A 20,324-nucleotide genomic window follows, 5' to 3' on the forward strand; every position below is an offset into this window, starting at 1 on the left:
CACGGGTACCAGAACGGTCGTGTGCCGGCGCCGCACTGCCCGGAGGTCGCCCGCCAGGCCGCCGCTACGTCTGATCATCAGCCTTTATCCCTCCATAGACGGGACGACAGACCCCATGCACATCAGCAGGTGCCACCAGCGCCGTGTCATAAGACCTGTAGGCTGGGTGAGCAGTCGCGGGCGCCGAACCGCAGGACAGAGCGCATTCGAGAGAGGTGTTGTCTATATATGGTGCGAAACCTTCCTAATGAGGGAACCGGCGCCGCAAGCGTTCGCCATCGTTGCGCGAGATCACGAACGGCGGCCTACGGCGGCCCGCCATCCTCAACATCCGTGTGCCAGCATCTTCTCCCCCACGCTCGCGGTAAGGCTCTGCACGGGCGACATTGCTTGGCTTCTCCGCCCCCGAAGGTAAATTTGCCGCCAGCGAGGTAGGTCGAGGTGAGTCGCGGTCACATCCGGCCTAGTCTATCATAGGAGGATCTTCGTGCCGATCGGACCGGCTTTGCCCACAGTCGCAGTGAACCAAGGCGAACGACAAGAGCATGTCTCGAAGACCGTATCTGCCGACCGCCGGCTCGTCTCGCCGTGAATCCGCCACGGAGCGTGAGCCGCTACTCGGCCAAGTCCTCACAGAAGCTGGCACCGGGACGAGCACGCCCAAGTACGCCTCCGTCGACGTGGTTGCTGTGGACTCTTCTGGTGGGGATGATCATGAAGTTACACGTACGTGTCGTCTCTGGGAAGTGTCGAGATTCATAGGTGTGCTGACGGACTGCTTGCAGTGGCTCTGGGCGGTGTGCCGGACGAGAAGCGTCAGCTAGGTGCATGCGCTTGGGCTGCGACGATAGGGACGTAACATTTCTGACAGCAGAGGCCAGGTTTGACGAGTACCGCGTCGTTGATCTTCAACAGGGTCATAGGGACTGGGTACATGCGCTTTCGCGACCATAACCCCGAAATATTTGAGGCTAATAGACACTTTGCCGCCTGATGTAGGATATTCGCGACGCCTAGTGTCATTCTGCGCTCCTCGGGAAGTGTGGGACTGTCGCTGGTCATGTGGCTTTTAGGGGCCGCCGTGGCGTTATGCGGGACCGCAGTCTACATGGAACTCGGGACGGTGAGGGCCGCTCGATCCAGGCTACTTGGGACAGCGAGGTGATTTGGAATCGTAGGGACTGCCACGCAACGGGGGCGAGAAGAACTACTTGGAGTTCATCTACAGGCGCCCCAAGCTACTCGTCACATGCATATATGCGCTGTATGCGGTTTGCACTGTGAGTGGCTCTCTATCGATGTGCATCCAAGTCGCGTACTCATGTCGTACGCGGCAGGGGTGGCAAGCAGCTTCTGTGTCCGTGTTCGGAGAGTGTAAGAGGCATCTCCAGTCGGTGGTCACCATCTCTCGAACCTTTCATCGTTTCAGATGCCCTGCACGCCATCGACCCCACCCAACCGCCGTCCCCAAGGACCGCGCGGCTGGCGGGCGTCGCCTGCATCACCTTCGCTCTGCTGCTCCACGGCACCGCGCTGAACGCGGGGCTGCGGCTGCAGAACGCGCTGGGCATGTTCAAGCTCCTCGTTCTCGTGGGAATCGCGCTCAGCGGTCTCGCGGTCCTCCTGGGCGTCCCCGGGTTCCGCATTGACAACGTGAGTAAACGATGCGGGGCTCTCTGAAAGATGGCACGTCGAACCATGGCTTCTGGAACAGCCTCCAGACAACCTGAAGTGGGAAAACATGTGGGCGGGAAGCCTGCAGGGCGGTGCGAACGCGTTCGTCACCGGACTCTTCACCGTCATCTGGTAAGCTTCTTCCGCGTGCATGGCGACGTGACGCGACGCGCTGACGGATGGTTGCCGCGTGCGCTCGCGCCGAACCCGCAGGTGCTTCACCGGGTACTCCAACGCCAACTACGCGCTGGCGGAGGTGCGCGACCCGGTGCGGACGATCAAGCGCGCGGCGCCGCTCGCGATGCTCTCCGTGACCGTCGTGTACATGCTCGTCAATGTTGCGTACTACGCCGTGGTGGACCGCGCCGACATCGCCGGGAGCGGGCGGATCGCGGCCGCGCTATACTTCGGGAGGCTGTGGGGCACGAACGCCGAGCGGGTACGTTTTCTCACGAGAATTCGCCAATTGAAGGCTTGAAGGGACTGATATCGTCGCGCGGTGTGGTCGCAGATCGTGAGCGTGGTCATCGCGTTGTCCACAGTGGGGAACATCCTCGCTGTCCTCTTCACCCATGGTCGAGGTGAGCTGCACTCATGTTCTCTTTTGATACACACCTCTGAACACGAAAACGACTCAGTCGTCCAGGAGTTAGGTAGAGAAGGTGTACTGCCCTTCTCATCCTTCTTCGCGAGCAACAGACCATTCGGCGCCCCTATGGCCGGCCTCTTTGAACAATGGTTCATCACGAGCGCCCTTGTTCTTTTCGTGCCTCCTGGAGACGCTTACCTTTTCATGCTCAGCCGTGCGTCACTTTCCTCAGCATCTCGCTGACGCCGATCAGATATTAATCATCTTTTTAGTGTCCTCGTACCCCCTCGCGCTCATCAACACGTTCGTCTCTGGGGGACTGCTCTTCATCCACCTCCCGGAAGCCTGGGTGGCCAAGCGCCTCCAAGCGCTGCGCGCCTCGTACGACTGGCACCCGCCCTTCCGCGCGTGGACGCCGGTCGTGCTCTTCTTCTTCCTCTCGAACGTCTTCCTCGTCGCCGTGCCGCTCGTCCCACCGTCGAAGGGGTACAAGGCTTACGCGCACCTGCCGTACTGGGTGAGCGGCGTTCTCGCGTTCATCTCCGTGCCGACGATGGGCTTGCTGACGGATGTTTCTGCGCCAGGCGCACGTCTGCGTGGCGTGGCTGGTCTCTCTGTGCGGGGTCGCGTATTGGTACGTGTGGTGCGTGTGGCTGCCGCGGAGAGGCGGATACGCGCTGGTGCGGGACTGGGTTAGAGACGAGGATGGCTCGACGCGGCGGGTCGTCCGGAAGGTTCTGCGGACGTCCGCTGGGGCAGACGATGCTTAGAGTTTACGCTACTGATCTATAGAAATGTAGGACCCAAGGAGGCCACCGCATGCTCCCAGCTTCTGTGTCGTCGCTTCGTAGCCTCCGAGGTCGTACCGCTCCGAACAGCAGGCGGGTGGAGATTGCATCGTCCACGAAGAGTCTGCGCAGAGCCGCGCGCTCGCGCTCGCCAGATTCGGAAGGTGGAATCCTATGGGTGTGATGACGTCGTGGGCCTCCATCCGAGGCGTATGCATGATGCAACGCACTCCATGAATGATCTTGTCGACCACGGTCTGGGTTCGTTGAAGAACTGGCGGGGCCAAGATATATAGCAGGAGATCCGGCTGAGGAACGCCGTTCATCACAACTTCTACTACCTCACTCACCAAAGCTCACACGATGTCCGGAAAAGACGTGACTATCGGCCGTCACGACGACTTTGTCGGGACCGACTCGAACAAATACCGCATCCCTGGCGCAGAAATGGCGACGTCGGGCCACCACTTTATCGCGATCAACCCCGGAGGTGCGTCCACCACCAGACCTTCAAGCTCGTCGGCGACGATTCTAACATCCGTACGCCGCCCACCGCAGAGCCGCAACAACGGCAATCCGACTCTGCGCGGGCGCAAGAGCAGACCTCGCCCCGCGAGAAGACGTCCACAAGCGGCACCCGAGGGCCCACGAGCGGACATGAGTGCCCGCACCCTCTTCTCCCCTCCTCCGAGCGCGTCCTCATGCCTCCCTCCTCCACGCAGCGCTTCCGTCCGAGATCCTCGCCGAGCGCGCCGCGCACCCGCGCGCGCCGTCGCCCCCGCGGCACCTCCACGAGGCGCAGGAGCCGCTCACGCCCGCGCCCGACTCGCGAACGGTCGTCGACTCGGACCCGTTCGCGGAGCGCACCTGGGCGTCGGACACGCTTGGGGGCGCGACGAGCGCGGACGTGCACCGCGGGCTGGGGCGCCCCGGCGGAGGGATGAGCAGCAAGGAGGCGCGGCACGACGGGAAGGCGCATCGGGCGCGAGAGCGACAGGGCTTGGAGCAGTACGGGCGGGGGGAGCATGCGTTGCCGCGGGATGAGGACGACGAGGAGTGAAGATGGAGTGTCGTAGTTTGAATTTGAAGAATATGACCCATGTCCTTGTAAGGAGTTAAAAAAGTGTCGTGATGGCAATGAGTATAGTGACAAAGGCGATAAAATATAAGCCCACCGCGAGGGTCGAACTCGCAGCCTTCAGATGTACCTTCGGACCAATGGGTCTTAAAAGTCTGACGCTCTAGCCGATTGAGCTAGGCAGGCTCACGGCGTTACGCATTTAATAAAGTATATATGTAGTTTTATTAAGGGTCTACCCTACAACTGGCTTACGTCGCAAGCGCTGTGCCGGCAGGAGCGTGGCTCGGTGTCCGCGATCATTCTTTCACACGTCCACGTCCTCGTCGCGGTCGACCGAGGATGGCCAGCAAAGCGTCGGCGTCCCTGTGTAGTGAGCACCGCATGCCCTCGTCCTCTCCGCATCCACTTGCACGTGCACAGCGCAGACGGTCGCTCACCTCCACGTTTAGCGGTGCAGGCTTCGGCTGGGCGAGCAGCGAGGGGGCGGACGCGTGGGCTCGCTGCCGTGTATGGAGGCCGGGAACTCTAACGCGGGCGGCAGCGCGGCGAGGAAGGGCGCAGGGTGCCGAGTGCGCGCTCTTCACGGGGACAGGCGTGGCGCGAAGGGCGAAGAGCGTGCCCGTATCTGGGATACACCCAACAGAACGCGGCGGGCGATCGCTGCCTCGCCCGCGTCCGACGCTGCCCCCGCCGAAAGGCGCGATGCCGCCGCCCGATGTGGGCAGCAGGCCGAGAGACGTGCGCAGGGTGTCGAAGAGAAGCTCACGGTTTGATGGGCGGTTCGCTCCGCCGCTGCCACTGCCCGGTATATATGCCGTCGTCCCCCCGCCCCCGCCGCCCGCTGCTCGCTGCCCCGTCCCCCCGCCCACCGTCCTATAACCCCAGCCTGGATCTTGCAGAACGCCTCACGACCCCCGCACGCCCCCGACCGCCTGTGCCCGGCGCCGTCTGAGTACAGCTACCCGCTGCATCCTATTTCCCGCACACCGCTCGTCCCGGACATCGCTCTCTTTCTTGCCCGTCCAAGCCTTCCGTCCCCGCACAATGTCCAACTCTTCCGCTCAACTACAGCTTTCCCCCACTCGCTCTCCCTCGCTCGCTGCCACTTTCTCTCGCTCTCCGCCTCGCGACACGCCCGCTACGCCGCAATTCAATCCTTCTCGTTCCCCGCAAGCTCCGCCTACCCCTCCGGACTCCTCCGCTCGTACCACGCACTCGGTCCCCTCGCCCCCGCTCTCCAGCGCAAGCCCTGGCGCATCTTCAGACCTTTCGCTCTCCTCTGTTCTCTCCGCTAGCTCCCAGTTCCAGTCTCGAATTCTCGACACACCCATCGACCTGCACTGCCTCGCCCCCGAGCTTGACAGCCCGGCGGCATCTCAAGCCTCCCTCGCGTCTGGTCAGAGCCTTAACCCGGCGATGCCTGCGGACCATGGATATGACAGTCCCAGTATGTTGCCTCACATACTCTCATTCTGCCATCTGACTGATCGCGTTCGCCGTTTGGCGCTCAGCTCCCACGCAGGAGTCAGCTCCGCGCAAGGTCTACCTCGATGCCCTTCCGCCTCCGTTCGTGCCTGCCGCCTCCAGATCACAGGTTGACCAGGAGGACGCCTTCGATGATGATGATTCCGCGGATTCACGCCCACCCAACGTGTACATCAATGGACTTCCGCCCAACTTCCCGGAGGAAGACCTGTTAGCTATCACGCGTCCTTACGGCAACGTCCTCAGCGTTCGAACGTTCACTCGGCATGTGAGCGACAAGCCGTCGTGAGTTTCTTATATTTACCTGTCATGCCCGCTATCTTTGGTCTCGTCTATATGCGAAGGCACTGACGACTGATTTGTTCCTGCTCCATGTAGGGGATACGGGTTCGTCTTGTAAGTGCCCTGTTAGTTGTTCATAACGAAGGCATATACTCACCAGAACTCAGGTTTGAGACTCTTGCCGCGGCAGAGAAGTGCATCGAGGAACTCCGCACATATCGCAACCTCCATCCTTCATTCTCGAAGGTAAGCGCACTTCTGGCTTCCAAGCTTCACGAATGTACGCATATACTGAACGGATCGTATGCAGCAAGTCCACAAAATCCCTGGGACCCCTTACGCTTCTGTGCCATCGGCTCTTGTGAGCGCCGGGCCTGCGGACACCTTCAAGGCGAAAATGGAACAGCTCGGCGATGTAGCCTCTACGAACCTCTACATGGAAGGGTTACCTCTGAGCATCACCGAAGATACGCTTCGTGCTCTTGTGACCCCATTCCGCATCATGAGCTCTCGATTCTTCCACACGCGACTAAGCAGTCCTCCTAGGATCATCGCGTTCGTCAGGTACACATCCTTTATCGGCCCTTCGAGTACTTCGACTGATTGCTGTTGTATATAGGCTTGAATCTCGCGATGCCGCAGAGGACATCATCGAAAGGCTGCATGGTCGTCTTGTCCGAGGTTGGAACGATGCCGGCTGCAGGATATCTGTCAGGTTCGCAGACACTGCTGAGCAGCGCGAGCTCAGGGTATGTGGCCATCATCATCGACTCACCGCATTTATCTCACTGACCATGGTTCTGTTTCTCAGCGAACCGAGAGGCACACCCAGGAAGGAGACTCATCTCCTGCTCGTCTTACTATGGCTCGTGCGGCGTTGCTGAACCTGAAGGGGACTCAATACCAAACGCCATCTCCGCCGATGACCGACATCAACCTCGGCAGTCTCTCCAACCTCTCTAGCCCCATCACCGGCTTCTCCTTCGGGATGGATTACGGAGGACAGCTTGCTGGCGCCTCTCCCTTGGGTGTACCGAACTCGTTCCCGCGCACCGCACTCGGCGGTCAAGCGCGGGAAGCCCTGGCTCCCTCGACAACCTGAACGCCCATCCGTCCCACATCGCACCTCACAACGTCGGCCTCGAGTCGCATCTTTCCGTCAACAACACCGCCGATAGGCTTGACGACGACTCCGAGCTGCAGTTGGCGTTGCTGCGTCTACAAGGTTTACGCGGTCGCGCTCAGAATGGCTACACTCCGGTCGAGCAACTCATCCTACAGGCACACAATCGCCAGCAAAATACCCGCGGTCTGCAATCGGAGGCACCTCAGGCCCGTGGCTCTTCGACGCGCGCTACCGGGATAGCAGGACACCGTGTGACGAATAACGCATCTCGCGAACGCCGGCTACTCGACTATCTCCCCCAGGTCTCAGAGGAAGAATTCCATGCCACTGCGAGCTTCAGCCATCTCGCCATCTCCCCTGAAGTCTCCGCCCAGCCATTCTCTCGTGCTGGGGGCGATTCTGTCCACGACACGCTCGCTCATCAGCGCAACCACACACTGGCGACTCAGGGACATCCGGAAGCCGATCACAAGAGTCTCCGCATCCGTTCCTCGACATTACCCTCGCAGTATCTCGGCACTCATGCCGCTTCGGTTTCGACCACGAACACTACTCCTTTGTACGATTCTAGCAGCAGCCTCAGCAGTAACGCGTTCCGCTCATCCACCGCTACCCACAACCCCTGCAAACCCATGCACGTCCATTCGTTATCACCAGTAACATCTCTCCGCGCAACACCAACCCGATTAATGCGATGAAGACTACTCTACCCGATACCCAGACTCTATTCTCGAGCAAGAACAACGTGAACGTGCCCAGTACGGTGTCGCGCATGCGCGTAGCCTCCACGACCGGTGCCGGGGTCAAGGCGCAGAAGACGGGTCCAAGTGGCACCTCGCTGATACGACCAACGATGGCCGCCCCCTCGTCGAGCCCGCACGAGGGCTCCGAGGGCTCCGAGGGTTCTCCCGCGGTATCACCGGCCCTCACTTACTCGACGCGAACCCCGGCGTCGCTCAGTCCATCTACCCCCTACTCCGGGTTCTTCCCGGACGGAGCGGAGTCGTTCAATGTTCCCGGGGCTCCTTCCGGGACCGGCAAAGGCGATATGCGCGTTGAGGGTGGGAATGGGGAGCACGGATTGGACGCTTGAGCACACCACATTTTCGTAGACCCTCGCAGCAGCAGTAGCATTACGTATCCACAAAGCAATAGCATCCTAGTAGTAGAAGACTCTTGTACAAGTAGTAGCAGCAGATTAGAACACACGGTATACAATATAGTAATTGGTCGTTCCGATGATTTCTTGCGTACTTGGCGCGTGGACAGCGCCATGGCAGCCTGGGATGTCCCCCCGCCTCTTGTCCACTTCCACATCTCTATACATCGACCTCATGCTAACTGCACGCTATGGCTCGACTTCGTGCGTCCTTGTCTTTTCTTCCCTCGTCGCGCCCCGCTGTGCCCGGGCGCGCCACAGCTGGACTGCCCGACTTCGCCCGCGGTCCCGCCCGCCTACTGTCCCCCGTCCGTCCACGCAGTCACATTCGAGTCGCAGAAGTCTCACAAATCGTGACATTAATGATACTACTGTCCTCGAAAGTTTACATGGGGGTTCGTAGTAGCTAAAGCGGAGCCTGGGACGCTTTTTGCTCGGTCGGAGGCTGAGCGAACGCTGTTAAGCTCTTTTTTCGGGCCCGCGCGCAGAGGGTGTGGGGGGACGTGTTCTCCATCTAGTGGATTAGGTGATGACGTGGATAGTGAAGCGATGTAGAGTACATCCCTCACGAGACGTGTTGCAAGGGACCAAGCGATATTAGCCTGGGGGAGGCGCATCGTCAGCGAGGAGCGCGACAACGAGCGCGACCACAGCGCAGTCCGGCTTTGACGCACCTAGAGCTGCCCGCAGTGGCGGTCTCCTGGTACAACGGCGAATTCCCCCAGTATGAAGGCAGCCGCTCGCAATCCGAGCAAGGTCGTCCGATTCGGCTCAAGTAACCGGTTTGCGTAGGTGAGTGACTCTCCCTTGCGGCCGCTGGCCAGCCGGACGTGATACGCGTGCGCACACCACAGTCGGGCCCGTGTGGCTGGCCCAGGCAGGTCTGTGCTGCATCTTCTTGCCGATGTCGCGCAGGACGTCCGCGACGGTGAGGGGGTCACCGGCCGGAGGCACTTTGCAGGTTGCGACGACGAGCCAACGCCGGTCCTGCAAGGCGGCATTGAACACGACTGTGCACTCGGTCAATCCGGTGTTGGCGTCGTGGCCGGTGCGGTCTCGGCTCGTCGAGGGTGTCGGGGCGGGGCGGGATGTGCGCGTGGGTCGGTGGACGTGGGCCGGTGGACGGGCGGAGGGCGTTGGTGCCGGTTCCACCGTGCGGGGCTGTAGGCGTAGCTGGACCCGCTGTGTCCGTGCGAGCGCACCGGTGGCCTGCTCCTGACCCGCGTACGATGTGCTGCCTGGGGGTGTGGGGTAGCGAGACCTGCCGGTGGTGGAAGAGTAGTGTTGCAGACCGTACCTGGGCGACTGCTTCCGTCTTTTAACACGGCCGGGGTGCGCGGGCGGCGAGGGGCGGGGGCGCGGATGAAGCCTTGGGCCGGGCGGATCGACAGGCATGGGCGGGGGCCCGCCGAGGGTGCGCGTCGGTTTCGGTGCCATCACCTCAGAGTGGCCCCGGGGCGAGCGCGGATCCATGCAGGGGAAGGGCCGGGGCGGCGTCAGAGCGTGTGCATGCGCAAATACTGACACTGGCAGGGCCGGGTGTGCGGCGGCGGAATCGGGGGGCCGAAGGCCGACTGAGGGCGAGGGCGGTCGTCCATACGATGGTGACGGTTATGGGACCAGCCACCTCGCCTGGCAAGTCGGGCTGAGTGGGGTTCGTCCGGGGCTCGGGTGCTGCATTGCCGTCCATTCGGTCATCCCTTGGCCGTCATGGCCTCGTACGCCGAGGACGCCAGTCGCGGAGGAGAGAGGTGAGTAGTTTGTCTATCAGAGAGGAAAGCAAGTGTAGCGAAGGCTGTTTTTTCATGGTTAGGTGGCGACTCAGAAGGCTCCAGTCAGGGAGGACTGGGGAGCGAAGGGATGAGTAGCAGGAGACGATTACCGCGGCCTTTTATATCTCTCTAGCTCTGTGGGCCGCCGGTCGTCGATCGGCGGTCTCTTTGTTCTGCGGCGACAGGGATGTAGCACGATGGCAGCCGGACCAAGCAGAGGACTGGGCTCGAGCAGCGCGAGTGGCTCCGGCGCACTTGAGGGCTTTGCAGTTCAATCTCGCTTGGTCCGGTAACAGTGGCGTCAGCTCGTGCTTCGCCTCGTGTGCACCGACGCTTCCACCAAGACCTGTCATGTAGTAACGAGCAGTTGAGCCTCTAGTGGTACCGAGAGGGCGCAGTGTTCGACCACAGAAAAGGTCACGCATGGCATGTATTGGTTGCTGACGGCCCGCTGGCGAGAGGGATGTGAGAGCGGGTGACAAAGATGGCGATCCAATGGCAACCGTATATTCGACGCTTTCGAGAGCATTATCTACACTTGTTACTTGTAGCATCCAAATACAATCACTTTCAGTCAAGCTAGGCCTCGTAATCTGCATCGCAGGTCAGAGCAAAACCGCGCACTCACCTAGGTAGTCGATTGTCTGAGGGAGCCAGCCTGGGCCAGGGAGGCAACAGAGGTTTGCAACTCGAAGGGCTCATGTCACTGTCAGTCGTTCAAGTCAAGTATCGCACTCGGCGCTTCTTCGCGAGTCGGGGCAGCAGCGCGGGCCAACCGGCGCGAGCACCTCTTCTCTACTTGCCTCTCAATCCATCGACTACTCACCCCCACTTTCCGACTCGCCAGCTGCGAGCTCGGCACCCGGCGCCACTATCGGCTGCCACACACCTCCTGCAAGCCTTCAGTTGTCCCGCGTGAAATGCAAGCGGTCCGGCGCGACCACCGACCGACCTCGATTCAGCCAAGGTCGACTTGTTCGGCAAGGTCTCGTAGCTTTCTGCGTTAGGTCTACAGAGTAATGGGTGAATATACAGCTTTTGGACAAATGTCGTGCGTGCTCTTGTGTTTCTTTCGTATTACTGGAGTCGCACCCGGGAGACTCGACCCCGTCTGCCCTCCGCATTTTCATTCTAGTCCTTGTGCTGCAACGAGTCGTTCGTCTGTCACGTTCTCATGACCCTGTCCGAGGACGTTGCAGGCGAAATGCGCCATTTCTGCGTGCCGAAAGCCGTAAAGCTTCGCACTCGAAGTTGCTCTGCCTCCAATCTCTTGCAGAGTCACTCTCAAACTATGTACTCCAAATATCCAAATTATGATGATTCTACAACTATCCTGGTAACTTTACATGGGGATCGTTGTAGTTAAGACGGAGCCCCGAGCTATGTCTCCCGAGTCGGGGAGAGTTTGGTGGAGGCGAGACGCCGGGGAGCTCTCCGAGCACACGGAAGTCTGCTTGAAGTTCGGTGTCGCGGTCTTCCAGCGTTCTGGAAGTTGCTGTACTCGCTTTCAAGGCTGAGTGGCTTTCGCTTCTCCTGAGTGACGATTCATGGTGTACGCTCGAGCGACATCACCACCGCTCGTCCCTCGCGGTACCGCGAGCGACCGCGCGCGTGTACCGCAGCATCCCCGTACGGCGACCAGCCGCGTCGCTTCGGATGCAGCGCAAGGGGTGCCGAGTAAAGAGCGGAGGTCTGCCCGTCGTACCGGGCGATTCAGGCAAGGGGGTGAGGTGGGGTGCCCCGTACGATGATTTGGTCGTCCTTCTCCTATGAGGTTGACCAGGGACTGCGTGCACATGAGATCACCTATTCATGCGGGAGTTCGCCAAAACATACCTGCAGTGTCCGTACTTCGGTCAATAGAGAGCCGAAGTATAACGAGAGTAAGGCGCAGACCGCTGGAGGTGCGAAGGACTCCAGTGATCGCTCAATGAAGAGCACTACAGACTCCTTCTCCTCCAAAACCGGCCAGCCTGAAAGGGATGTCATCGGTCGCGACTCTAACAATACACAGGAAAATTACTGCTCACCTGACCTGAATTCAGGGATCCAGAACAAAACCTCCAGAACCGTCGCGCAGACGAACAGGGCAAGCGCTACCAGAATGACGAGCCATGTCTTGAAAACCCATGGAAGTTCTTTTGCCGGGGCGCCGACCTCAAGGTTGGTGTTCTGGGCGACTTGGGGACCAACAAGCATCAGCATAGAGAGGGATGCAACCTGCTACAGTATCTCACCTTGTGCCGTAGGCGCGATTCCTTGGGACGGGGGAGGAGCGGGAAAACGGACCGTGTTCGGAGTATTTGGAGCCGTGGCGTAAGTCGAAGCTCATTGAGTAGTTTGTCTGTCAGAGAGCGAGGACAGCGCAGAGGCGGGTGTTTACCCATGGTAGGTGGCGAAGGATATTGAGGGAGTGGGATTGGGGAGTCAGGTTATCGGAGGGATGAGGACGAGGACACACAGGTCTCGAGGCCTTTTATACATATCTACAACCTTTCTGGAACCATGGGCCACCCGTCTCTGAGGGGCCGCCTCTTTGTCCCACTTCAAGCCATCGGGCAAATGGCAGGTGTGGTGAGTGGTAGGAGTGTCACCGAAGGAGTCCTGTGGACCAAGCAGCGGCCACACCGGCTCTCAAGCAGCCCAGTGGCACGGACATTCTTCTGACCCGACGGTGGCGTTAGCGCAAAAATTACGGTCCGCGCACCATCACTTGAGCTTAGGCCGGTTGGCCTTGATCTAGACACACAAGAAGCAGTATCAGGTACAAGGGACTGGCGTGAAAGCAATTCGATAGCGACGATAGCGACGAGTACATGAATGATTACTACAACAAGTGGCCGAGCCTGGCCAAGACCGTGGTGAGTGCAGAGAGAACAGATTACCGATACAATAGTATGTGAAAAGACACAACGATGATAAACACAAAACGACGCGTGAAAGACCGGGGAAAACGTGAACGAAGAGAACGAATATCAAACGAGGGTGGCGTCCGACGCTTTCCGGCTCCTATCTCCCCAACTGAACTTCGTCCAGGAAGGGAGACGCGGTCGGCGCGACGGTGGCGGCGTGTACGCACGCGGGGCTTGGATAACAACGACACGCCCGGTGTCGTCGTCCAGGGCCCACCGGCTCATGACGAGACTGTCCGCCTTAGAGCCGTCTTGTCCCTTCCCGACCTCGTGGTATGCCTCGTCGAGCATCGCGCGCACCTCCGGTTCCGCCAGGAGGTGTAGCGAACCAGCGAGCGAGCCCCAACCGGGGGGAGGCGAGAGAGCACCGCGAGCGGAGCGGTGTATGTGGTGAAGGATGACGGTGCCGATGAACAGGACAACGAGAGTGACGACGAAAAGATGGGTGATGAGCGGCCTGAAAGGAAGTGAGGAGAGACGTAGCGACCGAACAACATCTGAGGCTTACGAAAACATATTCAGGAGTGACATCGAGCCGACCCGGACGGTGATCTTGAGGGGCTCCGAAGGACTGACCATATACACCGATTTAGCAACCAGGCTGAGATATGTGTTCTGCACCAGCAATCAGGGGTTGTCCGCATTCGAGAACGATGAACTCACGTAAATGGTGGTGGTCGCGTTCGTTAGGCTATCGGTCGAAGGGAGGCCATCATATCGTAGTCTCGCCAGCTGCAGGATCGCGCTGGGGATCTGTTGCTGTATGCCGGATAGCCGTGCGAGAGCATCACTTTCGAGATCGTCTTCGTTGAAGAAGAGGCCATTGTAAATGTTGCGGGCCATGTCGGAGGGTAGAGTGATGTCCGTAGCTGACAAGACTGACGTCACATTTGATTGAGCGTCCAGCTGGATCGAGACAGTCGCCGCCGCCAGGGAGGGCGTACACATCACGAGCGACTTGTCGGCGTCGGAAAGGAAGTAAAAGAGCACTGGGCGATACTGGAGGGGCTGAGAGGCGAAGGTCTGACATTCCTCTACGTCAGGTAAAGCAGTGACTCCTGCAACGGCGATCAGCTTCGGGACGAAGCAGGGAAAAAACGGCCTACCAAAAACGTCGGACCCGTTGTGTGCGACCTTCAGGGGGACATGGCAGTCACCGAAAATGGCGGTGGTGTTAATGTACAGTCCGCCATCAAGGAAAATTTCCAGCTAAAGCGACCAGTCAGTAGACTGAAAGGTCGGCCTCACATTGAATACTTACCGAGATAGGACTTTCGCAAGAAGCCTGGTACCGGATGGCACCCACCTCGGCTAGCACAGTGCTGTTGAGTGTGTCGAGATGAGGCAGCTAGGGCAACGCACAAGGTAAACATCGGGCTAATATGAGACGTGGGCTGCACACACCTCGAAAGCCTCCACAGTGTATCCGTGCGAGTCAACGAAAGGCGGGACGCCAATACCATCGTAAAGCACCGTGGCAGCAGCGAACCCCGATGCACCCTGGAAGGCTGTGAATCGGATCGTCAGCACAGCCGGTGAAGAACTGTAGTATATCTTGACTCACAGATCATGTCCATGAAGTTGACCGAGGGATTGAGGCCGACTTGCGAAAAACCCATGACCATATGGTCTGAGGATCAAGTCAGTAGTGACTCGGGCTGGCCCATTCAAGACAGCCATTGACTCACCTCCAGATACCAGCCAGACGCTATGCACTGAGTACAGGGCTCCCACGAAAGGTTGTAAGAGCATTGATACAAGGGAGAGTGTCCACGCCAGCCATACCACCGTGTCGCCGTTTCCCCAAGCAAACAACGGGACAGTGAACCACGACTTGTCGGCGTAGGTGAGGCGAACCGTACGATGAGTGGGCCGTCCTTCTCCGATGAGGTTGACCAGGGGCTGCGTGCACATGAGATCGCCTGTTCAAGCAGGAATTTGCCAAAACATACCTGCAGCGTCCGCACTTCGGTCAATAGAGAGCCGAAGTATAGCGAGAGTAGTGCGCAAACCGCTGGAGGTGCGAAGGACTCCAGCGATCGCTCAATGAAGAGCACTACAGACTCCTTCTCCTCCAAAACCGGCCAGCCTGAAAGGGATATATCATCGGTCGCGATTCCAACAATACACAGGAAAGTTACGGCTCACCTGACCTGAATGTGGGGATCCAGAACAAAATTTCCAGAGCCGTCGCGCAGCCGAACAGGGCAAGCGCTACCAGAATGACGAGCCATGACCTGAAAACCCATGGAAGTCCTCTTGCCGGGGCGCCGACCTGAAGTTTGGTGGTCTGGGCGACTTGGGGACCAACAAGCATCAGCATAGAGAGCGATGAAACCTGCTGTAGTATCTCACCTTGTGCCGTAGGCGCGATTCCTTGGGACGGGGGAGGAGCGGGAAAACGGACCGTGTTCGGAGTGTTTGGAGCCGTGGCGTATATTGAGCCGAAGCTCATCCTGTTCTGCTTGAGTGGGATTGTGAGCGATTCCAGAACTTAAGTGAAGGGGAAGGGCACTCACGGTGGCTGGGCCACCGAGCGAAAGCCGGGTGACGGCTTCAGCGGCCCGAGGGGACATCGGGACGACGCGGGGGTTAAGGGTTTGGGTCCGATGTGGATCGTCGAATGGGAGATATGTACAATGAGTCACGGGGATTGAGAGGGGAGGAGAAGGCGGCAGGGGAGGATGGGGATGGGGAGCGATCAACCGACGCTCCCTCCCCCCAAACCCGCCCTCTTAACAGTATCTTGCAGACCGCATGTCGCACTCCGGCGATGCAGAGGCCTCCTGCGGCGAGGTAGATGCACGACTTAGCTTTGTTCATCTTCGACAGGACGGGCTAGTGGAGCGACCATGGCGGCGGGGGAGCTCACAAAGGACGTTACGACAGACTTCTGAGTGGCAATGACGGGGCCCAGTCTTGATCGAGGACAGAGCGCGCGGACCGGAGGGTGATCTTGGCACCGAGGGAGGCAAGCCGTCCACAGCGGCCGGACAGGACGGCGCGGTGATACCGGAAAGGGTGGGAGGAGGTTCTTGACGCGCTAGCGTGTAATCTTGGTGGCGAGTGTCACCAGGAGGCACCTCGTGTTGGCCTCGAGGTGGCTTGTGTCGAACTCGAGGCATAGAAGATTGGAAGGAGCAGAAATTTGATAGCAGATGGAAAACGCGAGTACGTACGATAGCGAGCTGGCAACAAAGCATGTCATAGTCTAGTGTGTTCCGCAACAGAGCTCTATAGGGCCGCGATAATGCCCTGCGCCCACGCGTTGCTTTCGATCCTCGGACGGAACTGCTCCACGCATCGTCTAAGTTCGGCCAGTTGGTCTTCGGGAGATGCGTCCTCGTCCTCCATCACGACGTCTTCACCGTCGTGGCCGCCTGAAGAAGCCCACAAACGCAGCATGTCTTCGATGATCTTCGCGCCTTCTTCGACCACGTCGTCAGGAAGCTCAGGCTCAGATTTGTCACGAGCGAAATCTTCGAGGGCTTCTGCTTTCTTTCTTGCAAGCTGTGCGGATACGGTCAACGTTTACTTCAAGAGAATGCGGTAGAGGGCGGTGCGCGCACCTTCACGACGCTCTCCGGGAAGTTGGCGAGCTCCGCCACATGAATGCCGAAACTCTGGTCACAGACGCCGGGCTCGACCTTGTACAGTAGGGTGATGTCGCGGTCCTGTCCCCTGTCCTCGGCATTGGAAACATGTGCTACGACGTGGAGGTTCTTGACATGCTTGATCTGCTGGTCCAGCGCGGTTAGTTCGTGAAAATGGGTCGCAAACATGCAGAACGCATGGATTTCCGATGCGATGTGCCTTATTCGAAGTGACGTCAGCATGACCACGCGTGGCTACCACAATGTGATGGACGCACTCAGAGATAGCCCAAGCCAACCCGAAGCCATCATACGTTGAAGTCCCTTGAAGGCAAGGAGTGAGCAAGAGCTCGATCGGCCAAGGGACCGGCACGAACCTCTTCCGAGTTCATCGATGATGATGAGGGAATCCTTGGAAGCCGACTGTATGTGCAAGGGATCAGCCAACAACTGACGCACAAAATTGCTTGAGGACGCACACGGAGGATGGTGGCCGTTTCGAGCATCTCGGCCATGAACGTCGAGATACCCTTCAGCTGGCTGTCACCTGCGCCGACACGGCACAAGATCGAATCGAAGATGGGGATGCGGGCCAAAGCGCATGGGACGAAGCTCCCGGTCTGTGCCATGAGCGCGATAACCCCAACTTGACGGATGTAGGTGCTCTTTCCTCCCATGTTCGGGCCAGCTGGAGAGAGACATTGAGCAGATAAGCTTCGGTGGTCACATAAGCATGCATACTGATAATCTGGAACTCGCTTGAATCTATCCGACAGGCGATCAGTGAAAACTCATAAGAGGGACCTCGAAACATGCCTTTGATCATCTCGACGTCATTCGGGATGAAGCTCACGTCGTCCTGCACCTCTAAGCATGGGTGTCGGGCCTCCTGCAAAACCAAGCTCCCCGAACCCTTCTCTAGGATCTCAGGCTTCACGTAGGTCTCCGGCGCGTTCACTGCGACATGCGCGAAGCTCACGATAACGTCGAGGTGGGCAATTACATTATTCCAAGCTTCCAACACAGGTGTGTATGTCGCTGCAGAACCATGTCAACCACTGCCATTCGATGCGAATTCCGGCACTCACAAGCGATATTGACAACCTCCTTGACCAGGCCGCTCTGCGTGCGGGTATACTGCTCCGTGACTTCGATGTACTCCGTCGACAGGTCTTTGAGTGTTGGAGTCGTGAAGTACGTGCCGTTCTTCTGGGTTCCGAGCTCGCGCCATTTGTTCTTGTCGCTGGTGACCGCTCGCGAATCCTGCAAAAGAGCACGGCTATCAGCTACCGCCAGCAAGCCCACCACCCGTACTCACACCCTTCGACACACGGAAGCAATATCCGTATTGCTGCGAGTTCTCCAGATGCAGCTTTTTATCGAGGTCGAGACTCAAGAGCTTGCCAGCCTTGCGGTGCTCGGCGTCGAGGCCGTCGCGAATGTTGGAAAGCCGGTCCGCCAGTGCTTGCAGACGCTCGTCATAGTCAGGCTTGATCACGAAGTTGTGATTCTCGAGCTCGTCGAGGTCCAGCGTTTGCTGGACCATTTCCGAGTATTTTGAAAGCGATCCTTCGTACTCCTGTGGTCGTGAAGTCAGCATTGACACCTCACTGCAGTACGGCAGAGTTGACTGACCCGAAACTGCGCAAGGTACGTCTCTTGCAACAGAGTCTTCTGTTCTTCTGAAGATGCCTCAATTTCGTCCAAGGCCTTGATGAGACCTTCGAGCTACGAGACATTGAGCAGTGTGAACAAGACGGGGCTCCATGTCATACCTTCAGAACCGCTTGGTACACTCGAACCACATCCTCGAGCGAGGCGATTGACTTTTGAAACCGTTTGCTGATCCGATGCATGTCTGGCATGTACTTCAGATACTCGTCTTGAATGGTCCTGCGAGTGTTGGCATCCTCGAAGAAGGTTTCCACCAAACGCTGGCGCTTGACTGCATGCGCGTCAGGCAAGCCGGCCCAACCGTTCGTCTTATCAGTCCACTCACGAATCTCATGACGGTTGACCAGTGGCTGTTTCAACCAGCTTCCAAGCAGCCTGGACCCCTGGGCTGTCTTGCATTTGTTGAGCAGCCCGAACAACGTAGTGTTTTTGTTTGACCCCTGCAAAGAGGTGCTGTAAGCATCTCGTTGACCTTTCCATGAGGAAGGCTTACGATATTTCCCGGAGCTTCCGTTAGGTTGAGCGCACGAAGAGCGCTGGCGTCGAGGCGCATATATTGGGACAGGTCGTGGGTTCGTATGCTCCAGGCGCCGTGGTTCGACGGGTCAGTCATGAGCGAAAGGTACATCACTAACGCAGCCAAGGCAGCGGGAGCTGAAGGCAGCGACAGTTCAGCTATTGATACAAGAAGGTTAGTGCTTGCACGAAGTCGATGTTTCATATTGGGCCGACTCACAGATCGAGGCTGCGGGGTCGGTCGAGGACGACGGCATTGAGCTTGCATTCAGAAGGCGGACGACGTCTTCGCTGATACTTTTCGTGGAGAACTCGCCTGAAATATGAGTTAGAGGTGAACCGCTGAGGTGTCACGGAACGCAACGTACTGGGCTTCCTTTCGGTGACGACTACCCCACAGCGGTCGAGCACTTCCTTCAGCTTCTTCAAGTCAAAGTCGCGCTCCGTCGTCCCCGATGCCGTGCCCGTTTGAACAATCGCCTCTTTCACGGAAAGCTGGATTATAAGCGTCTGCAGAGGTACGTCATTCAGTCAATGGATGCTCCCCGTACATGCCAACAAAACTCACCTCGGTGTTCGAGAAGATATCGTTGTCGACAAAGTCCGCAACCCCGAGTTCGCGTGTGCTGCTGTCAACGTACGCCACCCCAATCGCCTTTGTCTTCGTCGCACTACCCTGTGCCGCCGGCGAGCTCGCAACCTTGATAGCCATCACGATCGGCGCAGACACGATGTCCGTGTTCACGAACAGCATGTCCTCTACAGCGGACAGGTTCCCCGGGGACGCCTACACACGCTCGGTGCTCAGCGCGCTAGACCGACCACACCATCTGCGACGTACCTCTTTGTCCAGGACGAACTCAACCGCCTTCTTCCCCTGGCCCGGCTTCGGCTTCCATATTTCAACTTTAAGCTGCTTGCTTGTCAACGCCTCGCGGAGGAAGCCTTTCGCGAGGGTCTCGTTTAGCGTCACGCTCGGCAGGCCCTTGCCTGGCCCTCCGCCGCCGAGGTATTTGATGACCGAGTTCGTGCGAAAGACGTGCTGGGCGACAAAGAGCGCGTCCGGCCCATGTGCGGAGTAGTACTCGGTGCGAAAAAAGAGCCGGACCGTGCCCGTCTCGGGCGACTTGGAGGGCAGCTTCGCGAACCAGGAGCAGAAGCCGGGGTGTGAGGAGTTGTCTAGGAGTGGGACGGCTCGTCAGCTTCACTGCGCACGACGGAAGGGGGAAATGGCACTGGCCTATCTCGTGCTCTGCATCCTTCTCCTTGCCGTACATAAGAGCCATTTTAGTGGGAGGAGGTTAGGAAGAGGGAGTGGATGTATGCACGGGTCCAGCGGATGCTGGGCACGCGACGCGTTTCGGAGTCGACGCGTTGCGGAGTTGACACGCTTTCGAACCCCGCCTCCTACAACCTCGGCGTCTTGCCCTCGGCTATCGTGTGTTTTTTCTCTCCCACCATCTCCCGTCTAATCCATCCTCTTACTCTCTCATCGTGACCTGACGGTCTGTTTCTCGTGTTGTGTGTGTGCCATTGGGACTGGTTATGCCGTTTCACAGTACGTCCTCCGTCACCCCCCCTTCCGCACCATTTGTGTACAGGCGCAGCGGCGATTTTCCACTGCAGCTCCTGAAGTGGCTTCTTGGTGCTAGAGCAACGATTTTCCCTTCCTT

At 58.7% G+C, this 20,324-nt stretch overlaps 6 protein-coding genes and 1 non-coding gene across 7 annotated transcripts; 3 read left to right on the top strand and 4 right to left on the bottom strand.

The window, feature by feature from the left end:
* Positions 1 to 545: 545 nt before the first annotated feature.
* BXZ73DRAFT_41949 (amino acid transporter) lies at positions 546 to 3,033 on the top strand (the record flags this gene model as incomplete). Its single annotated transcript, XM_048018865.1, has 13 exons — positions 546 to 726; positions 786 to 824; positions 882 to 930; positions 1,000 to 1,123; positions 1,179 to 1,280; positions 1,338 to 1,374; positions 1,430 to 1,653; positions 1,715 to 1,806; positions 1,888 to 2,113; positions 2,186 to 2,255; positions 2,313 to 2,477; positions 2,536 to 2,780; positions 2,848 to 3,033. 13 exons carry the CDS (start codon positions 546 to 548, stop codon positions 3,031 to 3,033), a joined length of 1,740 nt encoding a protein of 579 aa, XP_047880927.1.
* Positions 3,034 to 3,414: 381 nt separating this feature from the next.
* BXZ73DRAFT_42241 (uncharacterized protein) lies at positions 3,415 to 4,111 on the top strand (the record flags this gene model as incomplete). Its single annotated transcript, XM_048018919.1, has 2 exons — positions 3,415 to 3,673; positions 3,774 to 4,111. 2 exons carry the CDS (start codon positions 3,415 to 3,417, stop codon positions 4,109 to 4,111), a joined length of 597 nt encoding a protein of 198 aa, XP_047880928.1.
* A 108-nt stretch (positions 4,112 to 4,219) lies between these two features.
* BXZ73DRAFT_t42 lies at positions 4,220 to 4,315 on the bottom strand. Its single transcript has one exon. It is a non-coding gene; the product is annotated as a tRNA-Lys (tRNA).
* An 861-nt stretch (positions 4,316 to 5,176) lies between these two features.
* BXZ73DRAFT_98425 (uncharacterized protein) lies at positions 5,177 to 8,118 on the top strand (the record flags this gene model as incomplete). Its single annotated transcript, XM_048027682.1, has 9 exons — positions 5,177 to 5,579; positions 5,644 to 5,902; positions 5,996 to 6,013; positions 6,067 to 6,145; positions 6,210 to 6,463; positions 6,519 to 6,648; positions 6,711 to 6,940; positions 6,970 to 7,681; positions 7,747 to 8,118. The coding sequence occupies 9 exons, from the start codon at positions 5,177 to 5,179 to the stop codon at positions 8,116 to 8,118; spliced, it is 2,457 nt and encodes an 818-aa protein (XP_047880929.1).
* Positions 8,119 to 8,749: 631 nt separating this feature from the next.
* On the bottom strand, positions 8,750 to 9,657 carry BXZ73DRAFT_75173 (uncharacterized protein; the record flags this gene model as incomplete). The annotated part of the gene is made up of 4 exons (XM_048022164.1): positions 8,750 to 8,786; positions 8,859 to 8,923; positions 9,034 to 9,445; positions 9,482 to 9,657. 4 exons carry the CDS (start codon positions 9,655 to 9,657, stop codon positions 8,750 to 8,752), a joined length of 690 nt encoding a protein of 229 aa, XP_047880930.1.
* A 3,018-nt stretch (positions 9,658 to 12,675) lies between these two features.
* Positions 12,676 to 15,444, bottom strand: BXZ73DRAFT_75174 (uncharacterized protein; the record flags this gene model as incomplete). Its single annotated transcript, XM_048022165.1, has 13 exons — positions 12,676 to 12,695; positions 13,036 to 13,325; positions 13,377 to 13,483; positions 13,532 to 13,926; positions 13,975 to 14,077; positions 14,130 to 14,216; positions 14,273 to 14,376; positions 14,433 to 14,498; positions 14,557 to 14,770; positions 14,821 to 14,957; positions 15,017 to 15,082; positions 15,224 to 15,329; positions 15,388 to 15,444. 13 exons carry the CDS (start codon positions 15,442 to 15,444, stop codon positions 12,676 to 12,678), a joined length of 1,752 nt encoding a protein of 583 aa, XP_047880931.1.
* A 658-nt stretch (positions 15,445 to 16,102) lies between these two features.
* On the bottom strand, positions 16,103 to 19,937 carry BXZ73DRAFT_88378 (DNA mismatch repair protein; the record flags this gene model as incomplete). The annotated part of the gene is made up of 18 exons (XM_048024921.1): positions 16,103 to 16,378; positions 16,438 to 16,681; positions 16,740 to 16,785; positions 16,839 to 16,884; positions 16,941 to 17,149; positions 17,203 to 17,226; positions 17,278 to 17,499; positions 17,550 to 17,724; positions 17,780 to 18,040; positions 18,097 to 18,189; positions 18,237 to 18,406; positions 18,461 to 18,575; positions 18,629 to 18,810; positions 18,872 to 18,967; positions 19,020 to 19,161; positions 19,220 to 19,438; positions 19,493 to 19,830; positions 19,892 to 19,937. 18 exons carry the CDS (start codon positions 19,935 to 19,937, stop codon positions 16,103 to 16,105), a joined length of 2,904 nt encoding a protein of 967 aa, XP_047880932.1.
* Between the last annotated feature and the right edge of the window lie 387 nt (positions 19,938 to 20,324).

Source organism: Epithele typhae (genome assembly GCF_022376455.1).
Source record: "Epithele typhae strain CBS 203.58 chromosome Unknown BXZ73scaffold_7, whole genome shotgun sequence".
In the NCBI taxonomy this organism is placed as follows: Eukaryota; Fungi; Basidiomycota; class Agaricomycetes; order Polyporales; family Epitheliaceae; genus Epithele; species Epithele typhae.